General features: G+C 23.4%; 1 protein-coding gene across 3 annotated transcripts in view; it reads left to right on the top strand.

Moving 5' to 3' along the window:
• LOC122512689 (telomerase-binding protein EST1A-like) overlaps positions 1-11,123 on the top strand; it is a 143,594-nt gene extending 132,471 nt beyond the window's left edge. For 2 of the 3 annotated variants that reach the window (XM_043628681.1, XM_043628679.1), the window contains exons 25-27: positions 5,353-5,573; positions 8,036-8,120; positions 10,486-11,123. In XM_043628681.1, coding sequence (XP_043484616.1) covers positions 5,353-5,573; positions 8,036-8,120; positions 10,486-10,622 — 443 coding nt within the window. In that variant the 3' untranslated portion in view covers positions 10,623-11,123. The remainder of the gene's footprint in view (positions 1-5,352; positions 5,574-8,035; positions 8,121-10,485) is intronic. The other variant, XM_043628680.1, reaches the window with a different exon arrangement.
• Positions 11,124-14,159: the final 3,036 nt, after the last annotated feature.

The following is a 14,159-nucleotide window of genomic DNA, read 5'->3' as shown; positions in this document are numbered from 1 at the left end:
ATATTTTTATTTATTTTTGTTTTGTTTTTGCCTTTTAGTTTGTTCCGTTATTTATTTTGTTCCAAACAAAATAAATAACAGTTTTTTGGTTTTGTTTTTCTTCACTTCTTAGGATTTTCGTTTTTTTTTGTTATTTTTTTTCCTCCTTTTTATTTATTTTTTAGTGTTTTTTTTTTGTTTAAAAAAAATTATTTCTTCATTAATCGGATTTTCGTTTTTTTGTTGGTATTTGGTTTTGTTTTTCTTGTTTTCTTGGAATTTTAGCTTTATTCTTATTTTATTTAGTCTTTTTCTATTATTTTTTTTAGTTTTTTTTTGTTTCTGTGGATTTTTTGTTCATTTTTAATTTTTTTTCATTCCTTGTTTTTTGTTTTTTTTTATTGTCTAAAAAATATTAATATTATTAATATAATAATAGTTTTATTCATTTTTTTGCCATTCAGTTTGTTCCGTTAGTTATTTTGTTCCAAACAAAAAAAATAGTTTTTTGGTTTTGTTTTTCTTCGTTTCTTGGGATTTTCGTTTTTTTTTGTTATTTTTTTTCGTCCATTTTGTTTATTTTTTAGTGTTTTTTTTGGCTTTATGGTTTTTTTGTTGTTTTTTAAAAAAACTGTCTCTTAATTTATCGGATTTTTGGTTTTTTGTTTTTTTATTGGTTTTGTTTTTCTTCTCTTCTTAGAATTTTTGTTTTTTGTTATTTTCTTTCGTCTTTTTTATTTTTTTTGTTGTTTTCAAAAAAGTTGTTTCTTCATTCGTCGGATTTTTGTTTTTTTGTTAGTTTTTTTTTGCTTTTTAGAATTTTTTTTTCGTCCTTTTGGTTTTTTTTGTTGTTTTAAAAAAAATTATTTCTTCATTCATCGGATTTTTGTTTTTTTGTTGGTTTTGTTTTTCTTATTTTCTTGGAATTTTAATGTTATTGTTATTTTCTTTAGTCTTTTTTTGATTGTTTTTTCTTGTTTTCATGGATTTTTTGTTAATTAAAATTTTTTTTTTCTATTCTTCGGTTTTTGTTTTTTTATTGTCTTATATTTTTATTTATTTATTTTTTTTGTATTGTTGTTTGTTTCATTTGTTATTTTGTTCTAACCAAAAAACAACAGTTTTTTTGGTTTTGTTTTTCTTCGCTTCTTGGAATTTTTGTTTTTTGTTATTTTCTTTCGTCTTTTTTATTTTTTTGTTGTTTGTAAAAAAGTTGTTTCTTCATTTTTTTGTTAGTTTTTTTTTGCTTTTTAGAATTTTTTTTTGTTATTTTTTGTTCTTTTTTATTGGTTTCTTTGTTATTTTAAAAAAAATTATTTCTTAATTCGTCAGTTTTTTTTTATTGGTTTTGTTTTTCTTTTCTTCTTGGAATTTTTGTTTTTTTTTGTTATTTTCTTTCGTCTTTTTTATTTTTTTTGTTGTTTTTAAAAAAGTTGTTTCTTCATTCGTCGGATTTGCTTTTTTTCGCTTTTTAGAATTTTTGTTTTTTTTATTTTTTTTCGTTTTTTTTGTTCTTTTTTATTGGTTTCTTTATTAGTTTAAAAAAAATTATTTCTTAATTCGTCAGATTTTTGTTTTTTTATTGGTTTTTGGTTTTGTTTTTCTTTTCTTCTTGGAATTTTTGTTTTTTTTGTTATTTTCTTTCGTCCTTTTTGTTTTTTTTGATTTTTGTTGATTTCAAAAAAAATTATTTCTTCATTTATCGGATTTTTGTTTTTTTGTTGGTTTTGTTTTTCTTATTTTCTTGGAATTTTAATGTTATTGTTATTTTCTTTAGTCTTTTTTTGATTGTTTTTTCTTGTTTTCATGGATTTTTTGTTAATTAAAATTTTTTTTTCTATTCTTCGGTTTTTGTTTTTTTGTTGTCTTATATTCTTATTTATTTATTTTTTTTGTATTGTTGTTTGTTTCATTTGTTATTTTGTTCTAACCAAAAAACAACAGTTTTTTTGGTTTTGTTTTTCTTCGCTTCTTGGAATTTTTGTTTTTTTGTTATTTTCTTTTGTCTTTTTTGTTTTTTTTTGTTTTTAAAAAAAATTGTTTTTTTATTCCTCGGTTCTTTGTTTTTTTGTTGGTTTTGTTTTTGTTGTTTCCTTGGGTTTTCATCTTGAATTTTTTACGTTTTGTTCTTTTTTGGTTTCTTTCTTTTTGATTTTTTTTGTTTCTTTCGATTCTTTCCTTTTTGTTATTATTATTTTTTCATTTTTCTTTTTTTGTTGATTTTTGGTTTTGTCTTTTTTTGTTTCTTCATGTTTTCAGTATTTTTATTGTTGTTTTTTATTTTATTTTTTTTGTTTTTTCTGTTAGATTTTCTCTATATTCGCTTTCGCAGAACAATTTTCTTTTCTTTTATAACGTTTTCTTTAAAATTAATCCTTTTTACTTTTGTACTTCACAGATCATCTTGAGATTGATAAGATAAGATTTAAGATTTTCGGAAAAGAAGAAAATACATTTCGCACACTTCGTGCTTTGGCTTCTCAATTTTTTCTTCTTTTTTTCCTCATTTTTTTTTCAATTTTTCTTTTCAGTTCTTTTTTTGAAGTCAACAACAAATCTTTCCGATCTTGGAATTCGTAGAATTCTTTTCATTGGTCAGTTACTTGATTTATTGGTCGATTGGCTTTTGATTTCGCTTTGAGAATCTGACCCTGCTTGGTGTAATCTTATCTAAGAGAGAAGGAGAAAAAGAGAGAGAATAGGGAGAGAGAAAAAAAGGAAGAAAATGATTTAGAAATATTGAAAAACGAGAAAAATTGATTTTTTGGGGAATTAAAGTTTCAAAAATGAACTAGAAAAAAAGAGTGATAACTAAAATAATTAAAAGAAAAAATAGAAAATTAAAATAACTAAAAAATAAAAAACTAAAAGAGTAAAAATAGAAACTTATTGGCCAGTGAATGGTCAGTAATGTACACATTATTACCCTAGAGCAATAATGGACAATAATGGGCAATAAGGGTCAATAATATATACAATAATGGTCAATATTGGGCAATACTAGAAAAAAATAGTGAATAATGGTCAATAATAGATAATAATGGGCAATAATGGTCAATATTGGACAATTCTAGGAAAAAATAGTGAATAATGGGCAATATTGGGCAATACTAGGAAAAAATAGTGAATAATGATCAATAATGGTCAATATTGGGCAATACTAGAAAAAATAGTGAATAATGGGCAATAATTGTCAATATTGGGCAATAATAGGAAAAAATAGTGAATAATGGTCAATAATGGTCAATAATTTGTATTAATTAGGTTTTATGAAATAATAATTGTAATATTAAAAATAATAATAATAAGAATAATAATAATAGTAAAAATAATAATTGTTATTACTTTTACTGTTTGTTAATCTGCGCACTTTTCCTATTGGCGGGAGGTAGGGAGGGGGGGGGGAATGCTTGAGATGAAAAATAATCTTGATTTAGGAAAAGCTATTTTCAAGGACTGCAGACAAGCATTACACAACTTCCATAATAAATCGTGGCCCTTGGCGCGTGCTAAGAGGGGTTTGGGAGACGAGACTATTTCCCTCTCTCCCTCGAAATTCAATTGATCGATTCCGGAATCGCATCGTCGAAAAATAGTCGCAAAGAGATACAGTGGCAAAAAAACATCTTGGCGAATCGCAAACCCATTGGAAAATATTTTCCAACCAGTAAGCAAATCAGATTGAATGAATTTTCTTTTTCCACGTCGTTGATTTTATTTTTAAATGCAGGAAAAAAAAACTACGGGGCAGAGAGAGAAAATTCTCGTTTTCATTTTAATTATTTTTATAAAAAGCAAAATTCTTCGCCGAAATTCAATTATTTTCAGGAATTTTTATAAAATTCATTGTAAAATTTAATTAATTTCATAAATATAACAATATTCATCACAAGAATTCAATTATTTTCAAAATGGATAAAATTCTTCCTAAAAATTCAATTATTTTCGAAAAATCTAAAAAAATTTGTCAACATTTCAATTATATTTATAGTGAATAGCAAAATTCTTCGACAAAATTCAATTATTTTCAGGAGTTTTAATAAATTTCATTGCAAAATTCAATTATTTTTTTAAATAACTATATTCATGATAAGAATTCAATTATTTTCAAAGGATTTAATAAAATTTGTCAAATGAATTCAATTATTTTTAAAAATTAATAAAGTCTTTACAAGAATTTAATTATTTTTAAAAATTAATAAACGTCTTCACAAGAATTCAATTATTTTCAAAATTGACTAAAATCCTTTGCAAAAATTCAATTATTTAAAAAAAAATAAAATTCTTCGCCAACATTCAATTATTTTCAGAAATTTTTATAAAATTTATTATAAAATTTAATTATTTTCTTAAATAACTATATTCATCACAAGAATTCAATTATTTTCAAAATTAATAAAATTCTTCGTAAAAATTCAATTATTTTCAAAAAATCTAAGAAAATTTGCCAACATTTCAATTATCTCTATAGTGAATAGTAAAATTCTTCACAGGAATTAAATTATTTCCAATTCAATTATATTTAAAAAAACATAAAATTCTTTGCAGAAATTCAATTATTTTGAAAATTTATTAAAATTCTTCTCAGAAATTCAATTATTTTTAAAAATTAATAAAATCTTCACAGGAATTCAATTATTTTCTAAAAATAATAAACTTCTTCACAGAAATTAAATTATTTTCCAAAGGTATTCAATTATTTTGAAAAAATAATAAAATTCTTCACAGGAATTAAATTATTTCCAAAAATGATTAAAATTCAATTATATTTAAAAAAAACATATAAAATTCTTCGCAGAAATTCAATTATTTAAAAACTTTTCATAAAATTCTTCGTTTGAATTAAATTATTTACCAAAAGTAATTGAATTCTTTACAGGAATTCAATTATTTACGAAAAGTAATTGAATTCTTTATAGGAACTCCACTATTTACCAAAAGTAATTGAATTCTTTACAGGCATTCAATTATAAAATTCAATTATAAAACGTTATTTAATTCTTTACAGGAATTCAGTTATTTAAAAAAAAATAATTTTATTCCATTAAATTCTTGGCAATAATTCAATTATTTTCATAAATAATGAAACTCATTGCAGAATTTCAATTATTTTTAATAAAATTTTAATCGAATTCCTCGAAAAATGTAATTATTTTTCAAAAATTTGATTAAAATTCGTCGAAAGAATTGAATTATTTGAAAAGTTGATAAAATTATGTAACGGCCCCTATTGGGGGGGGGCCGTTAGGGACAGTTTCGTCCCTTGACCAGACAAAAACCCTTAAAAATGAAAATCAAAAAATATCAAGTGTGCTATTAAGAGAAAAAAAAAAATAATATTCACATAGAATTCTTTTTATTTCCTTGTTCCAGTGTTGAATGAATTGGAAGGTCTGACGAGAGGAGCAGGAACAAGGGACTCGCAGCCATCGTCACGAGCGGCATTAAATCCAGAGCACGTGGCGAGAGTTGCTGAAAATGCAAAAGCTGCACTCGCATTTGCCAGGAGTCGAAATCCGGCGATTCGATGTTTAACGACGCGAGGAACAGTTTTGTCATCGAGCACTTTCACTGTCGAGGAGGACGTTACTCAGGTGAGAGATACATCAATAGAAAATAATTAACATTTATTTCAACAAATTAAATTAAGTATCACTTTCTTTGTCTTCTCCTTTTTCTTTCTTTCTCCTTCTTTTCTTCCCTCTTTCTCATTTTCTCTGTTTCTTTCACTCAGTTTCTTTATTTTTCTCGCTTTCTCCATTCTTCTCTGTCTCTTTTTTTTTCCCTCTTTCTTTATTCTTCTCTCTCTTTTACATTTTCTTCTTCTTTTTTCCCCTCTTTCTTTATTTTTCTCTCTCTCTTTTTCATTTTCTTCTTTTTTCTCTTTTCTCTATTTTTCTCTCTTTTCCCCCTTTTTTGTCTCTTCTTCTCTCTTTCTCTATTTTTCTTTCTCCCCCCCCCCCTTTTTTTTGGTCACTTTTTCTCCCTTTCTCTATTTTTCTTTTTTTCCCCCTTTTTTGTCTCTTTTTCTCTCTCTTTCTCTATTTTTCTCTCTTTTCCCCCTTTTTTTCTCTTTTTCTCTCTCTTTCTCTATTTTTCTCTCTTTTCCCCCTTTTTTTCTCTTTTTCTCTCTCTTTCTCTATTTTTCTCTCTTTTCCCCCTTTTTTGTCTCTTCTTCTCTCTTTCTATATTTTTCTTTCTTCCCCCCCTTTTTTTGGTCTCTTTTTCTCTTTTCTCTATTTTTCTCTCTTTTCTCCCCTTTTTTTCTCTTTTTCTCTCTTTTCCCCCTTTTTTGTCTCTTTTTCTCTCTTTCTATATTTTTCTCTCGTTTCCCCCTTCTTTGTCTCTTTTTCTCTCTCTTTCTCTATTTTTCTCTCTTTTCCCCCTTTTTTGTTTCTTCTTCTCTCTTTCTCTATTTTTATTTCTTCCCCCCCCTTTTTTTTTGTCTCTTCTTCTCTCTTTCTCTATTTTTATTTCTCCCCCCCTTTTTTGTCTTTTTTATTCTCTCTCTTTCTCTATTTTTCTCTCTTTTCTCCCCTTTTTTCTCTTTTTCTTTCTCTTTCTCTATTTTTCTTCCCCCCCCCCTTTTTTTTGTTTTCTTTTTCTCTCTTTCTCTATTTTTATTTCTTCCCCCCCTTTTTTTGTCTTTTTTCTCTCTCTTTCTCTATTTTTCTCTCTTTTCCCCCTTTTTTGTCTTTTTTTCTCTCTCTTTCTCTATTTTTCTCTCTTTTCCCCCTTTTTTTTTCTCTTTTTCTTTCTCTTTCTCTATTTTTCTTTCCCCCCCTTTTTGTTTCTTTTTTTTCTCTTTCTCTATTTTTATTTCTTCCCCCCCCCCCTTTTTTTGTCTCTTTTTCTCTCTTTCTCTATTTTTCTCTCTTCCCCCCCCTTTTTTTGTCTCTCTTTCTCTATTTTTCTCACTTTCCCCCCCTTTTTTGTCTCTTTTTCTCTCTCTTTCTCCATTTTTCTCTTTTTTTCTCTATTTTTCTCTCTTTTCCCCCTTTTTTGTCTCTTCTTCTCTCTTTCTCTATTTTTCTTTCTTCCCCTCCTTTTTTGTCTCTTTTTCTCTCTTTCTCTATTTTTTACGCTCTTTTCTTACTCTTTTTCTCTCTTTTTTCACTCTTTCTCTATTCTTCTCTCTCTGTCCCCCCTTTTTTGTCACTTTCTCTATCTTTCTTTATTTTTTTCTCTCACTCTTTCTTTTTCTATTTCTCAGAAAAATGAAATAGAAAGAGAAAAGTAGTGAAAGAGAGAAAAAAAAGAGAAAGAGACGAAAAAGACGGGGAAAGAGAGAAAAAGGGAGAAAAGAAAGAGAAAGAGTAAGAAAAAGTGCAAGAAAAATAGAGAAAGATATAGAAAGTGACAAAAAAGGGGGGGAAAAAGAGAGAAAAATAGAGAAAGAGTTAAAAAGAGCGAGAAAAATAAAGAAAGGGAGAAAAAATAGAAAAAGAGACAGAAAAAGGGAGGAAAAGAGAGAAAAAGAGAAAAAAGGGGGGAAAAGAGAGAAAAAGAGACAAAAATAGAGAAAGAGAGAAAAATGGGGGGAAAAGAGAGAAAAATAGAAAAAGAGAGAAAAAGAGACAAAAAAGGGAGGAAAAGTGAGAAAAATAGAGAAAGAGAGACAAAAAAGGGGGGGAAAGAGAGAAAAATAGAGAAAGAGAGTAAAAGAGACAAAAAAGGGGGAAAAAGAGAGAAGGAGAGAGAAAAGAGAGTCTCACTCGAATTTATTCCCTTCGCCCATACAGTGATTATATCCTGTCGATATCGATGCCAATAAACTGTAGGCGTATTTATTTCAACAACACAGTTGTTACTCTTAACAAGCTTTATGTGCGTATAGATAGACTAATACCTTTTCTTTTCATTTCTTTCTTTTTTCCCCCTCTGTTCTAAAAACGAGGGTTTAAGAAAAAAAATTGATGGGGGGGGGCGGGGAATATAACTAACTAACCAACCTCTCGCCTGGGGGTGAAAAGAGAAGAAAAAAGAAGTGGAGTTTTCTAATCAGAAAATTTTTTTGACGAAAGACAAAACTTTATTTTTTTTTTTTTTGTTACAGGATGGTTTAACTAGAAATGATGATCGAATTCTGGCAACGTGTCTGAGTCTCTGTAGAACGAATTCTAAGGATCAAATTCCCTCGGGTAAGTTACAATAATTTGTGGTTTTTGGTATTATTTTCGTAATTTTATTTTTAGCAACAGAAGGAAAAGAGATTATTGTTATTTTTACTGTACTTTTATAGTAAAATTTGAAATTAAGTCGAAGTTCTTCTTCGCTTTTCTGTAAAGAATTTTTTATTAAAAATTTTTCAATTTTTGAATCGGAAATAAATTCTAAAAAAGTTTTGAGTAAATTCATTTTTCGGAAAAAGCTCTTCTTTAATAAAAAAAAGCTCCAAATTGATAAAAAAAAGCCCAAATTTAATATTCGACTCCAAAAATTGTTTTAAAAAAAATTGTCAAGATCAGCGAATTTTTTCAAGAGACAAATTTTTTCTGAATAGAAAATAAATTCTAAAAATGTTCTGAGTACCTCAGTATTTCGGAAAAAGCTCTTATCTTTATATTAAAAAGACTCCAATTTGATAAAAAAAAGACCAAATTTTTTATTCGACCCCAAAAATTATTGTTAAAAAAAAATTGTCAAAATCTGCTTCGTTTTTCAGAATACAAATTTTTTCTGCATCGGAAATAAATTCGAAAATAGTTCGGAGTACCTCTGTGTCACGAAAAAAAGCTCTTCTTTAATAAAAATAAGCAAAAAGAATTTTAAAAAATTGAAATCAATTAAAAATTTTGTCAAATTTAATTGAAAAAAAATTTTATATTCCGATGAATTTCAATTTGCTTATTTTCAAAAAATTGAAAATATTAAAATATTTTTGAATTTTTGAAATAAAATTGAATTTTTGAAGAATTCTAATTGAAAACTTAAAAAATAATTGAATTTTTGAAGAATTCTAATTGGAAATTTTAAAAATAATTGAATTTCGAAAAAATCTAATTTGAAATTTTTGAAAATAATTGAATTTAAAAAAAAAATATTTAAAAATAATTGTATTTTCGAAAATAATTTTAAAAAATTGAAATAAATGAAAATTTTGGCAAATTTTACAGAGATAAATTTTATATTCCAATGAATTTCATTTGGTTATTTTTAAAAATTGAAAATTTTGAAATATAATTGAATTTTTCAAGAATTCTAATTGAAAATTTTGAAAATAATTGAATTTAAAAAAAAAATATTTAAAAATAATTGTATTTACGAAAATAATTTTAAAAAATTGAAATAATTGAAAATTTTGGCAAATTTTACAGAAATCAATTTTATATTCCAATGAATTTCATTTGCTTATTTTTAAAAATTGAAAATTTTGAAAATAATTAAATTTAAAAAAAAATATTTAAAAATAATTGTATTTTCGAAAATAATTTTAAAAAATTGAATAATTTAAAATTTTGTTAAATTTAATTGAAAATTTTGAAAATAAATGAAATTTGAAAAATTCTAATTGAAATTTTTAAAAATATTTGAATTTAAACAAAAATTATTTAAAAATAGTTGTATTTTCGAAAATAATTTTAAAAATTGTATCAATTGAAAAATTTGTCAAAATTCATGGAAATAAATTTTTATATATTCTAATGAATATTTTTGCTTTTTTTAAAAACTAAAAATTTTGAAATATAATGGAATTTTTGAAGAATTCTAATTGAAAACTTGGAAAGTAATTGAATTTTTGAAGAATTCTAAATGGAAATTTTGAAAATATTTGAAATTCGAAGAATTCTATTCAAAAATTTGGAAAATATTTGAATTAAAAAAAAATATTTAAAAATAATTGTTTTTTCGAAAATAATTTCAAAAAATTGAAAAAATTGAAAATTTTGTCAAGTTTCATTGAAATAAATTTTATACTTTGATGAATTTCATTTGCTTATTTTTAAAAATTAAAATATTTAAAATATAATTGAATTTTTGAAGAATTCTAATTAGAAATTTTGAAAATAATTGAATTTTTGAAGAATTTGGAAAAATATTTGAATTAAAAAAAAATATTTAAAAATAATTGTATATTCGAAAATAATTTTTAAAAATTGAAACAATTGAAATATAATTGGATTTTTGAAGAATTGTAATTGAAACATTTGAAATATAATTGAATTTTTGAAGAATTCTAATTCTAAATTTTAAAAATAATTGAATTTTTGGAGAATTCTAATTAGAAATTTTGAAAATAATTGAATTTTGAAGAATTCTAATTAGAAATTTTGAAAATAATTGAATTTCGAAGAATTCTAATTGAAATTTTCGAATTGAATTTAAAAAAAAATATATTTAAAAAATAATTTTAAAAAATTGAAATTGTTGAAAATTTTGTCAAATTTCTTTGAAATAAATTTAATATTTTAATGTATTTTATTTATTTATTTACTTTTAAAAATTATTTAATTAATTTAAAATTAATTAACCATTAAATTTTTGCGACTGGATTTTTTTTTTCAGTAGAAGGCCAACCAAGAAGACTAAGAAGGGACGTTGTTCTTTTAACCGAAGACAGAAATTTAAGGGTGAAAGCATTAGCGAGAGACGTGCCAGTAAGAGAAATACCCGATTTCGTCCAATGGGCCGGTTTGGGTTGAATTCCATTTTTCTTCAAACAAACAAACAAACAAACAAAAAAAAAACAAAAACCATGTTTAAATATCATCATATTTAATTTTTATTCCTCTCCCCTCCCCTCACTATTTTTTCTCCCTCCCTAAAATCACATTTTTTCCCCTTTTATTTTTAATCCCCCCCCCCCCTAAAAAAACCGAATGAACGGATTTTTTCCATCCTTTCCAAAGCGAAAAAATTGTACTTTTTCCCTTCGATAATGATAATTATATGATGATGATGATAATGATTATATAATGATAGTAGGAAATTTTGTTATATTGAAAGCTAAAAAAAAAATGTCGAAAAGCGAATCGATTCGCTTTAAATACTAAATATAATTATTAATAATGTGTCACACACTATATTTATAATGTCTGACTGATAGTACGTGTTCCAAATGATTCAAGAAAAAAAAATGTGAAGGAATTTTTGCGAAGGTAGCGAAAAAAATTTTTTAGATCGAAATGTAAAAAAATCTAGAAAGGAAAAATTTAGAAAGAGTTTTTTTCTTTTTAGATTTTTTCTTTCTAGATTTTTTTAGGGAGAAAAAAAAATGAGAAAGAAAAAAAATAGAGAAAGAAAAAAAGAGAGAAAGAAAAAAAGAAAGAAAGAGAGCGAGAGAGAGAGAGAGAATTTGATTGAATCACGTTATTTGTACAGTTAAAAAAAAGACGTTAATTTTTTTCCTTTTTTTTTTTGATAAAGATAGCGAGAATTTTTTTTCTCCTCTATCAAAAAAAATTTTTAACGTCGTCGTCGTCGTCGTTGTTTTTTTTAAATAGTTGAAAGAAAAAAAAATGACCATTTTCTGGTCATTACTATTGTATATTCTTTAATCGTGTTTGTAATAATGATAAAAAAATATTTTTTTTGTAATATTTTTTCCAGAATAGTATCAAGTCGCTTAAAAATTAAAATAAAATAACACAATTCTTCATTTTTTTTTTGCCCTTTGGGGAGAAAAAAATTAAGAATTACGTGAAATCGTTAGTTGTTTTTAAATAATTCTTATATCTATTTTTAGAAAAGCTAAAAAATAATCCTATTTAAAAATCGATAAAAAAATCCACCCCCACCCCCCTAATCACCGCCGCCACCCCTCCTAGAAATAATTCTTTTAATCTTTTTTTTTTAAAATCGTACGAACTCGATAAAAAAAAAATTTGTTTGTCTAATTTAAAAAAAAAACCCGAGTGTTCGAGAAATCTAGTTTGAAAGATTTTTAAAAGAATTTTTAAATCTAAAATAAATAGATAAATAAAAAAAAAACTAGTTTCCCTTTAAAAAATAAAAAATTGTAATATTTAAATATATATAAAAAATAATTAGTAGAAACTTTTTTTTTTAAACTCTTGTAAAAATTTATAGAAGAAAAAATAACTTTTTTCGAATTCAATTATTTTTTTATTCAATATTTTTCGTTATCTATCGTTTTGCTTTTTAGATTAAAAATTTTTGTTATAAACATTTTTTTTATAAATAAAATCTATTTTATAAATAAAATTTTTTTTTATAAATAAAAATTTTTTTATAAATAAAATTTTTTTCGTACTAAAATAATTTTTTCTATAAAAATAAAATTATGTTTATTACAATAATAATTTTTTCTATAAATAAAAATTTTGTTTATACCTCAAATAATTTTTTTTATAAATTAAAATTTTTTTTACAATTTTAAAAACTTTTTTCTGAATACAAAAATTTTCGTTTATAAAAATTCTTTTTTTTTAATATAAATAAAAAATTATTTACAAAGAAAAAAAAATGTTTTTGTTTATAAAAAATAGAAAAATTGTTCTTTTTATACGAATAAAAAAAAATTGTTTATAAAGAAAAAAAAAATTTTTTTACTTACGAATGAAAAAATATTTTTGTTTATACAATAAAAATAGAAATTTTGTTGATTAAAATTGGATGATGATGATTTTTTATTTTTTAAATAATTTAATCGTCGGAATGTATGAGTTATTTGTGTTTCATTTTTTTTTTGATTGGATGTAAATCGAAGTTCTTTTGTACAGACACAATTTTTTTTCGTCGGATTTTTTTTTTTAATTGACGGTGAGAAAAAAAAACATTATCAATAATGTTGCGAAGAAAACAAAAAAGTAGCAAAAAAATAAAAGTAGAGAGAAAAAAAAATAGAAAAAGAAAAAATCAATTTATAATCGTGATGAAAGTTATTATTAAACGATCGTTATATTGACGAAGAGTGAAAAAGAAAAACAATTGTAATTATAATTCGATGCGCGTTAATTAATTAGTTCTCGATTTTTTAATGAATTATTTTAGATTTTCTAATTAATTGTAGATTTTTTGATTAATTAATTAATTAATTAATTAATTTTTAGATTTTGTAATAAATTGTAGCTTTTTTTCGATTAATTAGTTAATTAATTAATTGTCGAGTTTTTAATTAATTATTTTAGATTTTGTAATTAATAAATTGATGATTTTTCGATTTTTTAATTAAATAATTGATTAATTAACTTTAAAATTTTTAATTAATTTATTAATTAACTTTCGAGTTTTTAATTAATTAATTAATTAACTTTCGAGTTTTTTAATTAAATAATTAATTAACTTTCGAATTTTTAGTTAATTAATTAATAAATTAATTAACTTTCGACTTTTTCAATTAAACAATCAATTAACTTTCAAGTTTTTAGTTAATTAATTAACTTTTTTTCTTAATTAAGGGCATTTGAACCTTGATGACGTCACACATGCTTTGCACAATCTGTAACGTCATCAAGGTTCAAATGCCCTTAATTAATTAACTTTCGAGTTATTAATTAAATACTTAATTTTTATATTTAAATTAATCACGTAATTAATTGATTAATTAATTAATTAAAAAATACAGAAAAAATGCAGAAAAATGCAAAAAAAAAAATTGCAAAAAAAAATTGCAGAAAATTTTGCAGTAAATTTTTGCGGAAAAAATACGGAAAATAAATAATGAAAATAATAGCAAGATAACACAATAAGCGTTTAGAAAATAAGCCCTTGAAATGCGATCGTATATACACTTTGTATTTTTCTTACACTATGTGCACTGTCCCTAGAAATTAAAAAAATAGATAAAAAAAAAGAAAATAAAAAAGCGGACTGCGTTAGAAAAAAAAATTTTTCCCAATTTAATCACCGATTCACTATTTAAAAAAAAATAAAATAAATAAATACAACTTTTAACAAAAAAAAAAAAAATTTATATTAGAAAAAAAATTTATAGTTGGTATTTTAATAAACAAATCCATGTATTACGCGTCGCTTATTCTCGACAAAAAAAAATAATTTTCTTTTGCACTTTTTATTTTCTCAACAAGAAAAAAAAATTGATAAAAAATAATTAATAATAATCGTATTAAAAAAATTATACATATATATATATTAGCCCACAATGAAAAAAAATGTGTACAATATGTAACAAAAATTTTTTGAAATAATATTAAATTCAAAATCTTAAAAAATGTTTTGATTTATATTTATAACTTATGATTTATAATTTATAATTT

This window comes from Leptopilina heterotoma, unplaced genomic scaffold (assembly GCF_015476425.1).
Source record: "Leptopilina heterotoma isolate Lh14 unplaced genomic scaffold, ASM1547642v1 Lhet_123, whole genome shotgun sequence".
In the NCBI taxonomy this organism is placed as follows: domain Eukaryota; kingdom Metazoa; phylum Arthropoda; class Insecta; order Hymenoptera; family Figitidae; genus Leptopilina; species Leptopilina heterotoma.
This window is presented reverse-complemented; position numbering and strand designations above follow the sequence as displayed.